This window comes from Dasypus novemcinctus, chromosome 2 (assembly GCF_030445035.2).
Source record: "Dasypus novemcinctus isolate mDasNov1 chromosome 2, mDasNov1.1.hap2, whole genome shotgun sequence".
Lineage (NCBI taxonomy): Eukaryota > Metazoa > Chordata > Mammalia > Cingulata > Dasypodidae > Dasypus > Dasypus novemcinctus.
The window spans coordinates 53,964,161-53,982,490 of record NC_080674.1 but is presented as its reverse complement, the minus strand read 5'-3'; the positions used below and the strand labels follow the sequence as shown (position 1 = coordinate 53,982,490).

The following is an 18,330-nucleotide window of genomic DNA, read 5'->3' as shown; positions in this document are numbered from 1 at the left end:
CAAGGAAACATAAAGAGATCTCCTACTGAAAGAGTGTGTCGCCCATACTTTGTAATGTCTCACAGGTTTAACAGCTGCTACAAACATTAGCTGCAGTGAGATGGTGCCGATCCATCTCTGTTATATTAGGACCTTACAGTAAAAGCAATGTGTAAATAATGGAATGCAGTAATGCAAATCACCCTGCAGTTGCATGAGTAGAGGAAGGGCTCTGATGACATAGCGAAAATAGGTTGACACTTATGGTGGCTTTGTTTTCCTATATCTGTGGTGGACACATGGCTACTAACAAATGCCCACTCTCTGTGGCTATCCTGAAAATAGCTAAATGACCACAGGTTGCCAGGCAGCTGTATTCCGATGTCATTCCCCCAAGTGCTGTCTCCCGACGCCAATGTGAAACAATCACTGTCTCCTTCCAGCAGTTTCCAGTTAAGCATGACATTTAAGCAGCTGATAAAGTATTCAAAAGACTTAGATTCATTTTCTCTTGTCATTTGTTAAATTTTTATCTTGATAAGAGGATAAACTTTAAAAAAATTATGTCCATCATAAAAAATAGACCATTGCATCACAGACAGTATTTTTTTCTTAACCTTAAAAACAGTATCAGATGGAAGTATAAGACTTATGCAGGTCAAACACAAACACTGTCCTTTTTTTTTTTTTTTTTTTTTAATTTTAACAGTTCATTTATTTTTTTTTCACAAATATAATTTTTTTATTCATTTTTTTTAAATATTACATTCGAAAAATATGAGGTCCCATTCAACCCCACCGCCCTCAAAACACTGTCCTTTAAAGCAACATATGAACATATAGAAGAGCAAAAGAACAATGGTGAGCAAGTCAAAATATGACTGTGAATAATTTTCTCATAGTGATATAGGGGAGGTAAAAATTTAAAGTTCAGTTTAATGTTAAAAAAAAAAGAAAAACAAAAATGTTACCTAAAAAAATATGTCAGCATCAGAGCAGTGTCTCCATCTTCGTCTCTCTTGCATTTTAGAATTTGTTTTATAGAAATGTGAAGTGCTGGATAATGAAAAGCTATGTTCTTTTGACAAATATAGTCATTCACTCTACTTGGGTATCACTGTAATGCCAAAACTTGTTCTAAAATTGATATTATAGATGTAGAATTATGTGGAATCATTTGGATTCCAGTAGGGTGAATATGGCAGTTAGAAACCCACTTCCATTACAGATCTGAAAATCTCAATTACCCGGCCATAGTTGTCAGCTTAACACCACTGGCTGCCTTTATCTAGTGACCACTCTGAAACTGCAGCTTCCCTTTCCTTCTCATGTTTAATATTTAGCAGGATCAATTACTGAAGCATAGCTACCTTCAGACATCTTTATTATCTTCCATGGTTTAGACATCTTTATTATATATGCCTACAAGAGAGACTATATTTTCAGTTGCCTAGAAACGAACAAAATGAAGAGCTGAACCTCACTGGTTTTTTTTTAATCTGGTCAGTATTGTAACTATCACAAATTTCAAATATTTTGATTATTTAAATCTAATATTTTTTCAAATTAGCTGTAAATATGCCACCAGGATCAATTCAATGTCATTTTTAAATGAACCATTTGGAGGAAGTTCTATTAGTGAGATACCCTTATTGTCTTCACCTTTTTCTTTATTTTAATTTATTTAATTTCTTGCCACCAGCCCTCTTCCCAGTTATCAGCAGACCTTACAATGCTGTCCTTTGGATTTGGGGTTAGAAAATGCATCATGGACCCACTTTTGTGGGTATGCCATACTTTGAGTGCCATGCTGTCCCTCCCTTCAGAATTATTGATCAAATACCTGATTGCATGTTAAGCACAGGAGTCACCCATTTCTGAGCTCAGTGGTGCAGTCTGAAGCTTCACGTTGTGGGACAAGCAAAGAGATTATCATCACTGATTTTATTTTATTTTATTTTTTAAAGATTTTTATTTTTTATTTATTTCTCCCTACACCCCCGTTTGTCTGCTCTGTGTGTCCATTCGCTGTGTGTTCTTCTGTGTCCACTTGTATTCTTGTCAGCAGCACTGGGAATCTGTGTCTCTTTTTGTTGCATCATCTTGCTGCATCACCCCTCTGTGTGTGTGGTGCCACTCCTGGGCAGGCTGCACTTTTTTCACACAGGGCAGCTCTCTTACAGGGCACACTCCTTGTGCGTGGGGCTCCCCTACATGGGGGACACCCCTGCGTGGCACAGCACTCCTTGTGCACATCAGCACTGCACATGGGGCCAGCTCACCACACGGGTCAGGAAGCCCTGGATTTGAACCCTGGACCTCCCCTGTGGTAGGCGGATGCTCTATCAGTTGAGCCAAATCTGCTTCCCTCATCACTGATTTTAAAGTCTTCAGAGCAACCTCCTCCACCTCCACCTTAGCTCCTGCCAACTCCTCCCTCCCTTCCCAGCTCATGGCTTTCTTGGTCTGCTGACTGGCAGCTCCTGCGGCAGGGCAGGGTGGAGCCGTGGTTCAGGTCTTAGCCCACGCAGATCATAGCACAAGAGTCTCCTGAAAGTAAATTATTCTGAGTCATAAAGGAGAGAAATGAAAGGTATGGGATTTATATTTTTAAAAAACAGGGAAACTCTTAACCACATGGTTTATAAAATAACTCTGAAGTTGGATACTGTAGCAGTTTGACATAGTTATGAATTCCAAAAATAGATATTGGATTATGTTTGTAAACTGGTCTGAACCTGGGCATGATTAAGTTATGATTAGGGCTTTGATTGGGCCATGTCATTAGGGCATTGAGGTGGGAAATTACAGATAAAAGGCATGGCAAAGAACAGAGTTGAGGGTTTTTGATGTTGGAGTTTGATGCTGGAGCCCTGAGAAGTAAGCTCACAGAGGAAAGAGAAGCTAGTCCCAGGAAGAGAGGACCCTGAGCCCAGAAAGAAGCAAGTCCTGGGACAAAAGGAACCTTGAACCCAGAGAGAAGCAAGACCCTGAAAGTAAAGAACCCAGGGAGCCTGAACCCTGGTAGACGTCAGCAGCCATCTTGCTCTAGCACATGAAAATGGACTTTGGTGAGGGGAGTAATTTATGCTTTATGGCCTAGTATCTGTAAGCTCCTACCCCAGATAAATACCCTTTATAAAAACCAACAGATTTCTGGTATTTTGCATCAGACCGCTTTGGCCGACTAATATAGGTACCAATTTTCTGATCTGTAAATGAGATTTCCATTACCCTACCCAACCAAAATTAAGAAGGTCCTTTGATTCTCACAGGCTTCTGGGTTTTGCTTTTTTTTAATTAGTATTCTTTATGGATTTGCATATAGGAGGACTTCTGGGACTCACTTGAATTGCAGAATGTTGGCATTTTGTGAGCATAAAAACTTATTATTTGTTATATGTATATATATACTTGCTAATGTAAAAGCACGTGCACATTCACGTTTGGATGGTATAACTCTGCTGTTAACAATAGTCTGGTGCATGCAATGATCAGGCAAAATGAAACCACACTTGGGAATCGCATGATGGTTAGACACTTTTTTTCCCCTTCACCAAGTAATACCTTGGAATTTTTCCCTGGCACATGGGATTTAGTGAAATGTGTTGACCAAGAATATCTTTGAACAACACCTCTTCTCCTGTTGTTCCTTACTGCATTTATTTTGTGTTACATAAAATCTTGCTGGACTATATATACAGGGTTCTATTCTTGCATCATGTAGTTTTGTAAGTGAAGGAGTTTTGTGGATTTTGTGCTTTCACACACCCTTTGAAAGAAGATCACCAATACTTCTAAAAGTCATAACAATATGTATCAGCAACCAGGGGTTGGTAATACAAAGATGCTATTAGTATCCCAGCTAATACAGTAAGAGTGACTTCACAGTTTTGTGTTTTCTCCTAAGATTTATTTATTTATTCCCCCCTCCCTCCACCCTGTTATCTGCTCTCTGTGTCCAGTCTCTCTGTGTTCTTCAGTGTCTACTTGTATTCTCATTAGACAGCCTGGGAACCGATCCTGGGACCTTCCAGAGTGGGAGCGAGGCGATCATTCTCTTTCACCACCTCAGCTCCCTAATCTGCTGTGTCTCTTATTATCTCTCCTCTTTGTCTCTTTTTGTTGCATCACCTTGCTGCACCAGCTCTCCGTGGGGGCCAGCACTCCTGCACAGGGGAGTACTCTGCACAGGACAGCACTCCTCATGGGTCAGCTCACCACACGGACCAGCTTGCCTGCACTCACCAGGAGGCCCTCGGCATCAAACCCCGGACCTCCCACATGGTAGACAGGAGCCCAATTGCTTGAGCCACATCTGCTTCCCCAGACTGATTATTAATTAAACACGTTTTTGTTTTTGTTTCTTTCCCCCCTTGAAATGGCTCCCTCATCTGTTTACTCATTGTTTTTGCTCATTGTTTGTGCCCATTGTTTTTGCTCCTTGTCTACTTGTTGTTTTTGCTAATCGAACAGGTTTTTAAGGTAGCATATGCTTCACCCCACTAACCAGTTGTAAGATCCTGATCTCTTTTTTTCCCCCTAAAAATTCAGAACTGGGAGAGAAAAAAACACACACACACACAGAGTTTATGAATGTGTGTATATTTATGTAAGTTTGTATATATCTATACAAACATACACTTGGTTTCTACCCTCTTTCCTAGAAAACTTTCCCAGGTCTCAGAAATAGGTACTAGAAATTTAAGGGAGGGAGAAAAAGATTATTTAAATTAGAGTTTTGTTGTATTATATGCTTGATGGTCAAAATAGTTATCTTGAATAATTAATATAGCACATACTATAGGATATCAGTTTAATATTAAAGTCAGCAGGGTGGTGTACTGAAAGCTCCTCTGCTAGTTATTTTGATTAAATCAAATCTTTTTGGTGTCTGCAGTGTGCTTTGTGCTGTGCCATAAGTGCATTTAATTCTTCCTGAGACTTCATCAGCCCTTCTATGCTGTTCAGTGTTGGGTAAAATAGTGGCTTGCAAGCAGGTCATTCACCTCTGAAGAAAATATTCCCACATCACCACATATAACCGACACTATAACAACAGCTGATGGATGGGAATCTCAAAAGTCCTAGGCATCACAGTTCATACAAATTCTCCTGGAAATCTGCCCACTTCATCACTCTTAAATTTTCAGTATAAGAAAGGTTCTGATATGATTAATAACATTTTTTTTCCCCTTAGGTCAAAAAATATTTTGAACTTGAACCACTTGCACGTGGAAAACGCTGGATTCTGCAGCCCTGCTCTCTGGATGACATGGATGCATTGAAAGACAGCTTCTCTCAGCTGATAAATTTGTTAGAAGACAAAGACAATGAAGCTGTAAGAATGTGATATCTGGCAAAGTTAATGGGTTCCCAGAAGGCTTGAACCTATCATGCTAGTTTCTCATTTTAATTTTATTTTGGTATCAAGACTATAAAGGCTTCAGTATCTATTTTTCTCTAGCTATCTCAGATTCTCATCTCTCTATTGAAGTGAATATTCTGTAAGCCAGGTAAATTATCATTGGCATTAATGTCAAGTACACACTACTGAGAGAGAATTTATTCTCTGTTTACCACTAATTATCTTCACCGCATGTCTCTTCCTTCTGTTGTTCTAAGCATCTCTTACATACTCTGTCCTAAAATGGATGGAATTCGTGGCTCATGGAAATCAAATCCCTTATGAAGGACTCAAAAAGACTCACAGTACCTTGACTTATTTTCCCTGGGTTTAGGGGTGGAGTGTTATGTGGCTGGGACTCTACATGATATGTACATCATTTTCTAATTTCCTAGGGTTTTTTATTTTCTTTTTTGTCTTTAGTTTAGTTTTTTGTTTGTTTGGGTCATTTTTTTTGGTATACTGTCCTTATGTAAACTATAAACTATGGGAGAAAAATGGGAAACAACTAATTAATCACCTTATCAGGAAAGAATATCCTATTATTTTAACTTTGAAGAACTTAAAGACACATGATTACATCTGACATCTCACTCTGTTCCTTCTTTGAAGAGCTAAAACATTGCTTAAGGTTTTGAGAGGGATTAGAGGAAATTTAGGCACAATATATGCACCACTAATTACTACTTGATCAAGGCCTCAAATATTTTTTAATGGAAAGATTACCCTGCATAAAATCAAACTAAAAATCTTATGTTTGAAATAGAGAAAATAATTTTTAAAATAGTAGATAACATTTTAAAAACAGTTAAACTGTATCTAGTTTTGACCTGGCATAGGGTTTAGGTTGGCATGGATTGTGATAAAGCTCAAAGACAGAATCATCTGTATATTCATTCATTAAATGCTAATGTAGTTTAATGGAGCCTGTTAATGCCTCCATCTATTAAACAATCAAAGGTCTATCAGTACTTCTATTATAAACCTCTATTTTCAGGGGTTTCAATGTGCCCTTAAAAATGTGCTGGGGGCTGCAGAGAATAGATTTAAGGTCTAGATTCAGTCTTTGGAACTAATTTTAATTCATTTAATTTAAATGATAAAATTATGTTGAGATCATTGTACAGTTTTACTGAGGTGTAGACCTTTGACCTTTTCTAAATCAGGAATAATCTATTGATATTGAGGATTGTGTATTAATACACTTAAGCACATTTTATAGGCGTTTGACCATGTGAAATACCAACTGGCCAAATGATAGAAAACTATTCCCTATTCCTGGGCAATAAAAACATGTTTGTAATTTTTATTTTAGGTAATATAGACTGATATCCAAAAACCACTGTATACAGTGTTATTTGGGTGATGCAGTACCTTATTCTCCAGAAGATAAATGTCAGGCCCTTAATGTCTTTCAAATACAGTTTTTCTGGTTTAATCTTATAGGTGGATTTTAATGAAATCATTACCTTTGAAACATTAAACACTTATTTATGCTTTTTTTAATGGAATGGATCAAAAACAGTTCATAGCAATTCATATACAATTTTGTCTACAGTATCCTTGACTATTTTTTAACATATGTAATCTGTGAGCAGCACACAACATTTATTCTGATGACCAGATATACAATTCCTGCTTTTATTTTGTCCTGTTGTGCTCATCATCTATGAAAAATAAAGAATTATTAGGCTTTGCTTTCCCTGCAAGTTCCTTAAATGTAGAATATTATCTTTTTTTAAGATACTGTGACTGAGTGCGCCTCAGCCATCTGTTAAATGACTTCCCGTTGTGTGTGTGTGTGTGTGTGTTTGTGCGTGCGCTGGTGATGGGCTTCTTCTCAGACCCACGACTGTCTGCGGCGTCTCAGCCGTCAGAGTGAAAACATTATCAATCAGTACCCAACAACAGCTGTTTTTGACAAGTTTCTGTCTGACGCCTAATGCTTTACAACTGTCAATAAGGCTCCTTCTTTGTCTAGCAGTTCAGAGCCCGCCGTCTTGCTGCTTCCGTGCGGCATCCTGTCCTTGTAACTCTAGAATTTGTCATGTTTTGGCAATCCACATGGGGGGGCGGGGGGAGAAGGGGGGAGTGGGATGGGGATGTGCGGGTGGGTGGGTGGGCGCTGTGTCATATTCCTGCTTGCGTGTAAAGTGCCACAGGTGTCTTAGTTTGCATATTCAAATATTATATACGAAAAACTGTCTGTTATGTATTTCTTCACTTAGTTTCTTGTTATATTTATGGAAGTTACCAGTTTTTGTACCTTCTTAGCTCAAACAATTGCCTTTTGTAATGGCGATTAATTTATATGACTAAATTTTGTATCTACTCTAGTTTACAGTATTGGTTGCTAATTAACTGCCATATTGCCCTGTTTTTCTATTAAACAATACTGTATCAATAATTCAAGGTTAACAGATTCATGTGGACAATTGCCAGGCAAGAAGAATTCATATTGTCCATGTTTTATATATGATTTCCATTATCTTCAGATGAAAATAAACGTTCAGTAGAACTGATGTTTTCAGACTGACTCCTTTCAGCTTTAGCATTTGGGAGTCCCAGATTTCTGTTTACATTTGTGTTGCATTTTTAAGTCTTCAAAATAAGTTTTGCTACTCTTGGTCAAAACAAATGATTAATTCGCATTTCCTTTGAAGCCATTGTGAAAGACTTAAAAAAAAAAAGTGTCTTTTCCAGTTGGTTTATCCTCAGCAGCAATTTACTTTCATTGGAACTGTTCCTGCAGAATGAGTGAGCAGAGTTGGGTTATTAATGTGAAGTGACATCCTTCAATCAAAGCATCATTTGATAATATTTGCTATAAAACAACTTTGTAAGATTGGCGCTGTTTGGTGCAATGAACTATTTCCTTTACTGGTGATGCCCTTAGGAAATAAGTAAATATTTTTAAGTGTCTTATGAGGTAATATTACATGTATTTACAGGTCCATCCTTGAGGATGAGAATACTCTATTTAAAAAAAGAGAAAGAAAAATAAAAAGATAGATGGATGGAAGAAGAAAGAGAAAGGAAAAAAAAAACATAATAAAAGATGAAAAATTCAAATCCCAGTCCTTGTTTTGTCCCAAATGCAACATTATTCTGACACTTATTTGCCTACAAAGAGAGCTGGCAACACTTCGTTCCTAAATTGCCATCCAACCTGCATTCCTAGTCTGGTTTCCAAGGTAGGCAATTAGCATTTATCAACTTCTAAGAGTCTAAGAACCTACCCAAGCAAATGTGGGCAGAATTGTAATTTTTTTTTCACATGGAGATCACAAATGTTTAGTTATAAATATACTATACACCCAGCATTTCAGGAACCTTTAAAAAAGGAAGTGGAGTTTTCTTCAGGTTCAGATTGCATACTCAGACTTGAATGGAAAAGTAATAATCGTGCCTGGCTTCATCCTCTTATTAAGTTTAAAGTGCATTTTCATTAACCTCCTGACCTAATGGCACAAACAGAAATGAAAAAATACGCATGTGGGGGCAGAAAGTGGGAGTTGCCCTTTGGGATCTGTCATTTTCAGTGAATTCGGAAGGGAGGGTCTGTCATCATTATGCCAAAACTTTGGGAGAATATAGGTTCTCCACCTTCCCCTCCCCGCCCCCAGCCTGGGTCCCAGGGATCTGAATTCATGCTGGGAAATTCATTACCACATCATGTTGGGAATTCCTGGCTCCAAAGGGTTCACAACTTTTGGTCACCACTGAATCAGCATGAGTAAATGATTTGCATCTCAGGGTTAAATGTTTTCAAACTGAGATGCATGAAGTGACTGATGAGCCCAAGTTTTGGCACCCTACCCCACCCCCATTGTACTAATTTAAGAACATGAAAAGGATCCCTTGTAAGATAGAGGAGGCTCAGATGGTATATCAGCTTCCCCGCCCCACCCCCCTTTCCCTATTCTCTTTGAATTAAAACCCTAAATGAAAAACTTTCCTTTTACCTACTGTTTCATCGGATCTGGAAATTCTGACTTAGCATCCTGGGGGGTTCATCTACTCGTGACAACCTCTTCAGAAAACATGACATTTTGTGAAACCAATGCAAAGAGTTTAGAGGCACATCCAACATGCAACGTGGCTAACCTCCTTTCCTTACAAAACAGAAGTCTAAAAGGCTCTTCATGATTTTCTATCAGATTTTCTCTGTGCTCTCATCTTGCATTCCATCTCTGCTCCAGGAGGAATGCTCTATTCACTCAGTCCTGGTTGAGAAAGGCCACCTACGGTGTTCTTAGGCTTAGCTTGCCCCCTCCCTTTCAGACTTTGCTCCTCAAGTGGTTGGATCACACACTGGAGTTTCTATATGAACAATCACATTTTACAAGGAAATAGCCAGAGCCTTCTGATTTTCAAAGCAACTTCCCTTAGCATATATACCTCTTGAGGACACTGGTTAAGTATCCTCATACCCTGTTGGGAGGACAAGGAAAAGGATTCCTAGATTTCATGCCTTCCCAGGCTCTGCCAGGTTTGTAACCCAGCCTAACTCCTGAGCACACACACACACCCTCCCCCCCCCACCCCGCTGTAACTAGACATTTGCATAACAAGGGACCAAAGTGGACACGGCCATCAAAATACACTTTTTTAAAAATGATCTTCTACAGGCTACCAAAGAATGATGAATTAATTCCTTTCTTTCTCTCCTTTTTCAAAAAACCTCTTCCTCATATTCCGATGCTTTCAAAATATTCTATTCAGATATGTCAGCCTGAGTCTTGCTAATAGTAACATTCCAACCATTACGGTGAGTTGACAATGTAGTTCCCAGAGAGGAAAGCCTGGCTCAAGCCCTGGGGACAGTTACACACACGCCGACAAATGAAAATAAGCCTTGACTAAGTAAGCATCAGGTTCCTGGTCTCCCGTATTTCCCTGTTTCTTCCTGGGATATGGGGGTGGGGTGCGGGGTGGCTGGTTGTTTCAAAAAGCCTAAGATCATTTATATCACAGGCAAACCCTCTTGAAGGTGTGAAATCCAGCCTAGAATGCCACAACCTTCCCTGACAAGTGATTCATTGAGACAAAGGCTGGAGCTTCAGCATCAAACAGATGTCAGACAAAACACCAAACGCCTATAAATGATTGCTTTTCAAGCAACAGAATGACTGGAAGACCTGGCCTACTGATGCACTCCATGTCTGGACAAGCTTACAGAAGACACAGGTTGGGGGTGGGGACCAGGGTGTTTTTAAATGGAGTCTGTGAGGAAGGCTGTTTCTGGAGAAAGAAGTGAAACGATTCTTACCTGAGTGGTTCCCATCAAGATGAATGATTTCTGGCGACTTTGTATATAATTATGTAAAAGGTCAATCAGAAAAACTCATGTCGAGGGCACCCCAAAGGCCAGACTGATACGATGTGATATTAAATCATTAGACATATAAATATCAGTGTAAATTAAAAATGAGAAGATTTTGCTGGAACGGAAACTGCTCACCAAAAAACAGAGACAGGAATGCAAACAGTAAGTCTGGCTGTCATTCTCTATAATCTGGAGCAAGTCTGGTTTAGCTCTGGACCTTCTCCAGTTGTTTTACAACTTTCTATACATGGGGTATATCAACCCAACACTTTTATTAAGCAGCTTCAACAGGATTTTTCAGATGACAGCTCATCAAGACTCAACTTACCATTGTGCTTTTTACAGGCTGTATCTGGCAATTGGAATCATTTCTTGGTTTTAATAACTTTCAGAATTGTAAATTATTCATAACATTTTTGGTGAGCATCTACTTGTGCTCGGCGTTGAGTTAAGTGCTAGGGATATAGCAGTAAATATGACCGACTTAGTCCCTGCCTTTGTGGAACTTTAATTCCTGTAATATTAGATTATTTCTATGACTCTAGATAACTTCGGGGGGGGGGCTGGAGTGGGCATTTTTTATATAAAAATTGCAATTTGAGTGTCCAGATCTTTTTATATTTATTCTCGGTCCTAAATCCTGTTTTCAACTTTCATAATTTAGAATTGTCTTTGAATTCTTTTAGCCATGCTCTTTGGTTTCTTTTGAGATCATTAATAAAACTAAACCTCTAAACAAATACATACAGGAAAAAAAAACTTTGCCTCTTTACAAAGTTTCTAAGAATTCTGTAAAGCTAGCAACTTTTATTCTGTTGCTTTCCTGCTACAACAATGAAGCATGCGTCTAGCACACAAAGTGCTTCCAAAGTGCATATCCAACCTCTGCCAGTCACCTGTTATGTTCATCTTCCCTGTGTTCAGAGGACTTTACCTCCTTCTCCAGAACAGCACTGTCTCATCCTTTTATCTGTTGATGTGACAAACGAGCTCTATTTGAAATTTTTAACCCTAAATCTCCAAGGGCAAAGTTCTTATTCAGTAGCAGTCACATAGTTGTTTTTTTCCTCCACCTAACAGTAAAGGCTTCAGAGTAAAAGCATGCCAACAGTTCGCATGTCCAGACAGAGGCAGTAACCTGTAAACTATAGAACCGCCTGGATTTTTACCTAATGAGGTAACAGCGAGTTTCAACTGGGCTTTAGGAGGCTATTTTGTTTTCCCTTCATTGATGATTGGGAACTTGGAGAGACCCCTGTAAACTCACTTATTCCAAGACTGTGCCCAGGGAAACTTGTTCCTTTAGTAGGAACTAACACATTTTGGATTTAGAAAACATTTCCAAAATCTATACCAACACCAGTCTCATTTCTTTGAACACCTAAAATTCATACTGATTTCCCCTCACACCAGCCCCAAAGCCCACGATATATATTCCCCTTCCAGTTTTTTTTTTACTTTAGTATTCAGATCGGACCACAATAATGAACTAAAACAGAAACCTCTCTATTTCCATTCAGCTCGTTTATTGCCCCAACATTGTAAACAAAACACCAGGATCCATGAAATCACATCATACTAGAGATTAATTAAAATGTGTGGCTTAAAATTGGGTGTCTACCCCTAAGGAAATAATGGATCTGGGCAGTGATCATCAGTGGCTGCTAACATCAAAACGAGGGGGACAACTAGACATCATGTGCTTCCTGAGAGAAATGTGCTGATCCACCCAAGAAGTATTCTTGCCCGAAATTTGAACCTAAGTCTGATCAAGCCTCTAGCTCTAACTAACGGATTACAAAAAATACAGGGACAGAAGCACATGTTAAATGACACATGGGGGTACAACAATAAAAATCCAGACTACTATAAACTTGACAAATGAGTGGGCTTCTTAAATAATTGCAAAGGGGAAGAGAGAAATGGAGGAAACCTATAGATTAAAAGAGTCTTAACTCCATCAAACAATTGCAGAGTATGGGCCTTATTTGGCTTCTGATTCAAACTACAAAAATATAAAAGTATAAAATTTGACACGGAAATTTAAACACCTTACTAAATATTTTACAAATTAAGGAATCATTGATTACTGAACTATTTTAGGTGTGGTAATGGTATTATGGTTCCAATTTTTAAAAATAAACTTTATTTTTAAAGCCATTTTACGCTTATAGAAAAATTGCACAGGAAATACAGAAAGTTCCCATACAACCTCACTCCCCTCTGCCCCCCCCAATGTCCCCTATTATTAGCATCTTGAATTAGGGTGGTACATTTATTATAATTGATGAACCAATATCAATACACTTATTAACTAATGTCTATAGTTTTCATTAGGATTCACTCTTTGTGTTGTACAGTTCTATAGGTTTTCACAAATGCATAAGGTTATGTGTCTACCATTACACATTAGGGCAGAATAGTTTCACTGCCCTAAAAATGCCCTGTGCTCCACCTGTTCATCCTTCTGCCGTTCCCCTGAGTTCCTGGCCACCACTGATCTTTTTTCAGTCTCTGTAATTTTGCCTTTTCCAGCATGTCATATAGTTGGTATCATATGGTATGAAGCCTTTTCAGGCTGGCTTCTTTCACTTAGCAATATGCATTTAAAGGTTCCTCCGTGTCTTTTCATGATTTGATAGCTCATTTCTTTTTATCACTGAATAATGGCCCATTGTATGGATGGATGTACTGCAGTTTGTTCATCCATTCACCTATTGAAGGAAATCTTGGTTGCTTCTAATATTTGATAATTATGAATAAAGCTGCTATAAATATTTGTGTGCAGGTTTTTGTGTGAACCTAAGTTTTCATGGTTGTATATTTTTTAAAGGACCCCTCATCTTTTAGTGATATATACTGAGATATTTATGGATGAAATAATATGATGTTGGAAATTTACTTCAAAGTAATTTGTTAGGCAAAGAGAGGAAATGAAGTAGGTGAGGAGATAGAGGAGATAGATGAAGCAAAATGGGTCATGGGTGATCATTGTTGAAGCCAAATGATGGTGACATAGGGTTCATGATATTTTGTTGTCTGTCTTTGAGTGAATTTGACATTTTCTCTAAGAAAGTTTTTAAAAGAGAGAAGGAAAAGAGAAAGTAAAGAGAATAAAAAGATTACCCATTGAATATAGGATATTTGTAACACAAAACCAACAAAGGGCATAGTGCCAGAATATATACAGAATTCCTACAAACCAGTAAGAAAAAAACTCAATTTAATGGAAAAATTAGCAAGAGACTCAAATAGGCACTTCACAAGGGAAGGGAATAGCCAAACAGCCAGTACCTTTATTAATAGTGAGGGAAATGCAAATAAAAACCACGATGAGATAGCACTACACATTTACTCAAATAGCTGAATAATTTAAAAAAAGACTCACTATACCAAGAAATAAAAAAGTAAGGAAAAATAAAAAAAGTGGCTGGCATGTTGATCACCACTGAAGATTTGTTTCCTGATTCCAAAAAGGTAGGTTGTGTAGTATAGTGACTAAATCCCAAATTTAGGGACTGGATCAAAGCTCATCTCCATTCCTCACTAGTCACATGCCTTTGGACAAATCATTAGACTTGTCTGTAATTCAGTTTTCTCATCCACAGCAGAGACAGCCTACCTACTTCAAAGGATTATCATGAAGATTAAATAGCATCACACATGTAAACTGCTTCTGGAGTCTGGCACAGAGGAAACTTCCAATAAATGGTGACAATTATGATTCCAGTAACATGATGGGAGCAATTTTCCCCTTGCATTTCTTAGGTAGACAGTTACACAAGAGCTGAGGTAGGTTGGAAGATAGAAATGGTGATATTATATAATGACTACAATGACAACACCCGTCACAGGAACCCCATACTCGCCTGAGCATGAGCCTCTCCAGACCAGATAACGCAGCTCCAGCGACCGTAAAGGCCTCAGTCTTCATCATTCAACTGTCTTTCACTGATTGATTCATTCAAAAAGTCCCAATTATGTGTATATTATGTGCAAGGCATTGGGCTATATGTATTAGAAAAAGGTATAATCTGACAGTGCTCTGGACTATTTGCTATTGATATTTTTATTTCTTCTGGTGTCACTGGCTCTTTCTAGTACTATCTATGTCACTGTTTGCTTGTAAATCATAGAAAGTAATGCTTAGTGTTCTATTGCCCTTTGAAATTTTTACAGCACCTCATACAGGAAAGTTCATGAATATTGCTGCCTGGCTAACAGTTTCAAGTTAGAAGTTAAGGGCTTTAAATCTAATCCATTTTTTTTTGGTAAGGCTGGAATTGCATAAAGGTGAGCTTTATCAACAATAATTTTAAAAGTGATACATTTTCATTGTAGAAAACACAAAGATGATAAAAGTAGAAAACATGTGTAATCTTAGAAAAAATTCACATTAACATCACAGTGTATATCCTTTCAATCTCTTTTCTAGCCATATACAGCTTTACAAAATTGTGATCATACTATACACACTGTTCTGAAACATGCTTTTTATTTACCAAATGGAACATTTTTCCACGCTGAATTTTTCCTCAAATATGATTTTCCCCCCACTTAGAAGGTCCTGGGGATTGAACCCGGGACCTTATCTAGTTAGTTCCCTATTGTTGGATGTTTAGATTTGTTTTAAATGTCTTAGTAGAAAAATATTTGTCCTCATTCCTTGATGATTTCCATAGAATAAATACTTAGCAGTAGAATCACAGTGTTAAAGGGCCAAATACTTTAGAGTTTTAAAGCGTTGTTAAATCTCCCTCCTGAGACTTACCAATTCACAGCTCCTACCAGTGACTAGATGCTGGTACTCATTTCTCTATTACCTTGCGAGCTTAAGGTGGTGAATTATTTTACTCTTTCCTGATTTAATAGATAGAAAATAAAATCTTATTTTAATTTGCTTTTGTGATATGGATATGTGCTTGGATTTTAGCCATACTTTAAACAAACAATATAGTCTTGGTCTTTATTTTCTGATGAAGTGGAAGAAGTGACAATATTTAATTCTGTATGATAAATTGTTTAATTCAAAATACTTCCCATCCACCTCTTACATGGTACTGACCACAGGGTAGATATGCAATGGATGGAGGGAGGGAGGGAGGGGAGAGATGGATAATTTGTATGTGTATTTGCGTGTGTGTTTGTGTGTGTGTGTTAGAAAGATTTATAAATAAACACCATGTAGTGTTGATGAATCCATTGTGCATTAGAAAGCAAGAAGAGGGAAAGGTACAGAGACGTACAAAGAAGGCAAGGATTATATATATGTGTTACTCTCTTGCCCAGAAGAAAGAATAAAAACATAAACAGAAAGATAGTTTGAGGTCAGATTGTGGAGGACCTTGAATGCTAGGAGGAGGAACTTAGACTAAATCTGGTGGGCAGTGGGAAGCCATTGGATGTTTTTAAGAAGAGTGACATGATCAAAAGAATGACTTACGAAGAATCTGAGGGAGTTGGAAGGGGGAAAAGCCCTAGAGTGGTGACAGGTACAGAAGAGTAAATGTGGGATTTGAGGGTGATCGGGCTGTGACATGACATCCCATTGATTGCCAGGGTTGATTCGTCTAGTCTGGCTGCCTCCGTGGATGTACACTTCCTCCCTCACCGCTCCACGTGCGTCTCTCCCAAAGCTGTGTGCTTGGTTGAAGAGTATGACCTTCCCCGCTAGAGGACTGTTCTTCAGTCAAGGGTATACAAGTAGCTGCGCTCCCCTACTAGAACCTCCAAACAAGCTCTCAAGAAGAGTAAATGTGATGAAAGGTGTGGCAGGAAAACATTTGTCAGGGGAGCAACAATAAAATTATTAAGCCCAACTCAGGAGCTAAGCCAATAAAGAGAGAGCCTTACAACCAGTCGCCTTGTCTTTATTACTTGCTGTTGGGATTGAATCATGTCTTCCACAAAAGGTATGTACAGGTCCCAATCCCTAGCCCTGTGGGTGCTCTATGAGGACAGAATTTTAGTGGACCCACAATGCTTGGGAGTTCAGCAAGACTCAAATCGAGTACAAGGTAAGTGTGATTCATCTATGACAGCGGAAGGGCACGGACATCCCTGAGAAGCCTTACTTTCTGTTGAACCCAGAACTTCCTTCAAATGCAGAAAGAAGGTAGATAGATGGTGGTGGTCTAAGAAATAGCAGCAACCAAGGAGCTCTCTCATATCTTTTCTTACCTTTGTTAATTCCCTGAATAACCAATCACATCAAAGATGAGGGCGTAGAAGGAAAAAGAATGATAGGGCAATGCATAATTCCATTTCCTTTCAGTCATCTGTTGATCAGTAAGCCAAAGGGAGAAAGTGTTGGTAGAATGTGTAAGTAAACTACAACGTAAACTATAATCCATGTGGTTGTAGCAGTGCTCCAAAACGTATTCACCAAATGCAATGAATGTGCCACAATGATGAAAGACGTTGTTGATGTGGAAGAAGTGGGGTGGGGTGGGGTGTGCACTATATGGGAATGTCCTATATTTTTTAATTAACATTTTTTGTGACCTATGTATCTTTAAAAAAAAAAAAGACAAAAATAAAGAAATTTTTTTTAAAAACAGATAACTTGGTTTCATACAGTGTTCCCACTGTTCTGGTAAGAATGAAATACAAACGCATGTATAGGCTACCAAATAACAAATTGCATAATCTTGATGATTCTGCATGTGACTGTGTACTTTACTCCACCTACTTCCACGTCCCCAACCCCCTCTCTGAGGCACATGCAAATTCCTTGAGGGGGGACAACAGGCATTCTCTAGTGTAGGCCCCTCCTGTTGGGTAGATTCCTCACACCAGCCCACCCTCCTAAGTCACTGCCATCTTATAGATGGCTGACTCCAGATAGGGCACCCATCCTTAGTCCCATTAACTATGGCCAGGATAGCAAGGTCTTGCCTTACAAAGCATAAGAAACCCCTAGGAAGGGACCACAGGGGTGTGGTAAGCCCATTGTGCTCCCCAGGTTGAGGCAATGTAGTGAGTAAGCACTTTGCATGGCTCATCCAGGACAGTCTAGCTGCACTGTAAGGTGGTCTTTGAAAATTTGGAAAACCCAAAGCAATAGGTCATTTTGATGATTTTGCTGTCTAGTGAGGATCAGAAAGCTGCATATGTGCATTTCCTTGGATAGACCATATCCCAAATGCTATCTTTTGGATGCACAGGGAAAAAAAATACTCTACTGATGTTGACATCACACTATTGACATTAAGACAGCCTTACTCCAGCAGAGAGAGCCACTGTGGCTCCTGAGGGTGTGGCCTGTAGATGACTGGCATCAAACTAATCTGGAGAAGTGTGACAAAAGATCCCTGGGCCATGTTCCAAGATCTACTGAATCAGAATGTTTGTGAGTAGGAGGCCTAGGAGATTGTATTTTAACAAGCAATTCAGGTCATTCTTACCATGGGTTACCTTCAAGTGTTTATGGGCAGCAGAGGTCAGAGGAGTGTGAATTAGCAATAAGAAAAATTGGTTTTTCAGGAGCTGTTAAACTCAACCTACATCTGTCAGGTTCTTCCTGAATTTGTGTTTGGGCTTTGCCCTGGAATGAGGATCTACAAGTCCCGTCTCGTATTGGGGTTCTGAGAGCCAAGTTTCTCTGTCATCCTTG

At 38.7% G+C, this 18,330-nt stretch overlaps 1 protein-coding gene across 4 annotated transcripts in view; it reads left to right on the top strand.

Moving 5' to 3' along the window:
- The window catches only part of ARL15 (ARF like GTPase 15), a 442,869-nt gene extending 425,340 nt beyond the window's left edge, over window positions 1-17,529 (top strand). For 2 of the 4 annotated variants that reach the window (XM_071208116.1, XM_058308939.2), the window contains one exon: window positions 5,180-7,908. In XM_071208116.1, coding sequence (XP_071064217.1) covers window positions 5,180-5,332 — 153 coding nt within the window. In that variant the 3' untranslated portion in view covers window positions 5,333-7,908. Of the gene's footprint in view, window positions 1-5,179; window positions 7,909-14,323 lie in introns of those variants that run through there. The other 2 variants (XM_071208115.1, XM_058308932.2) reach the window with 2 other exon arrangements.
- The last annotated feature ends 801 nt before the right edge of the window (window positions 17,530-18,330 follow it).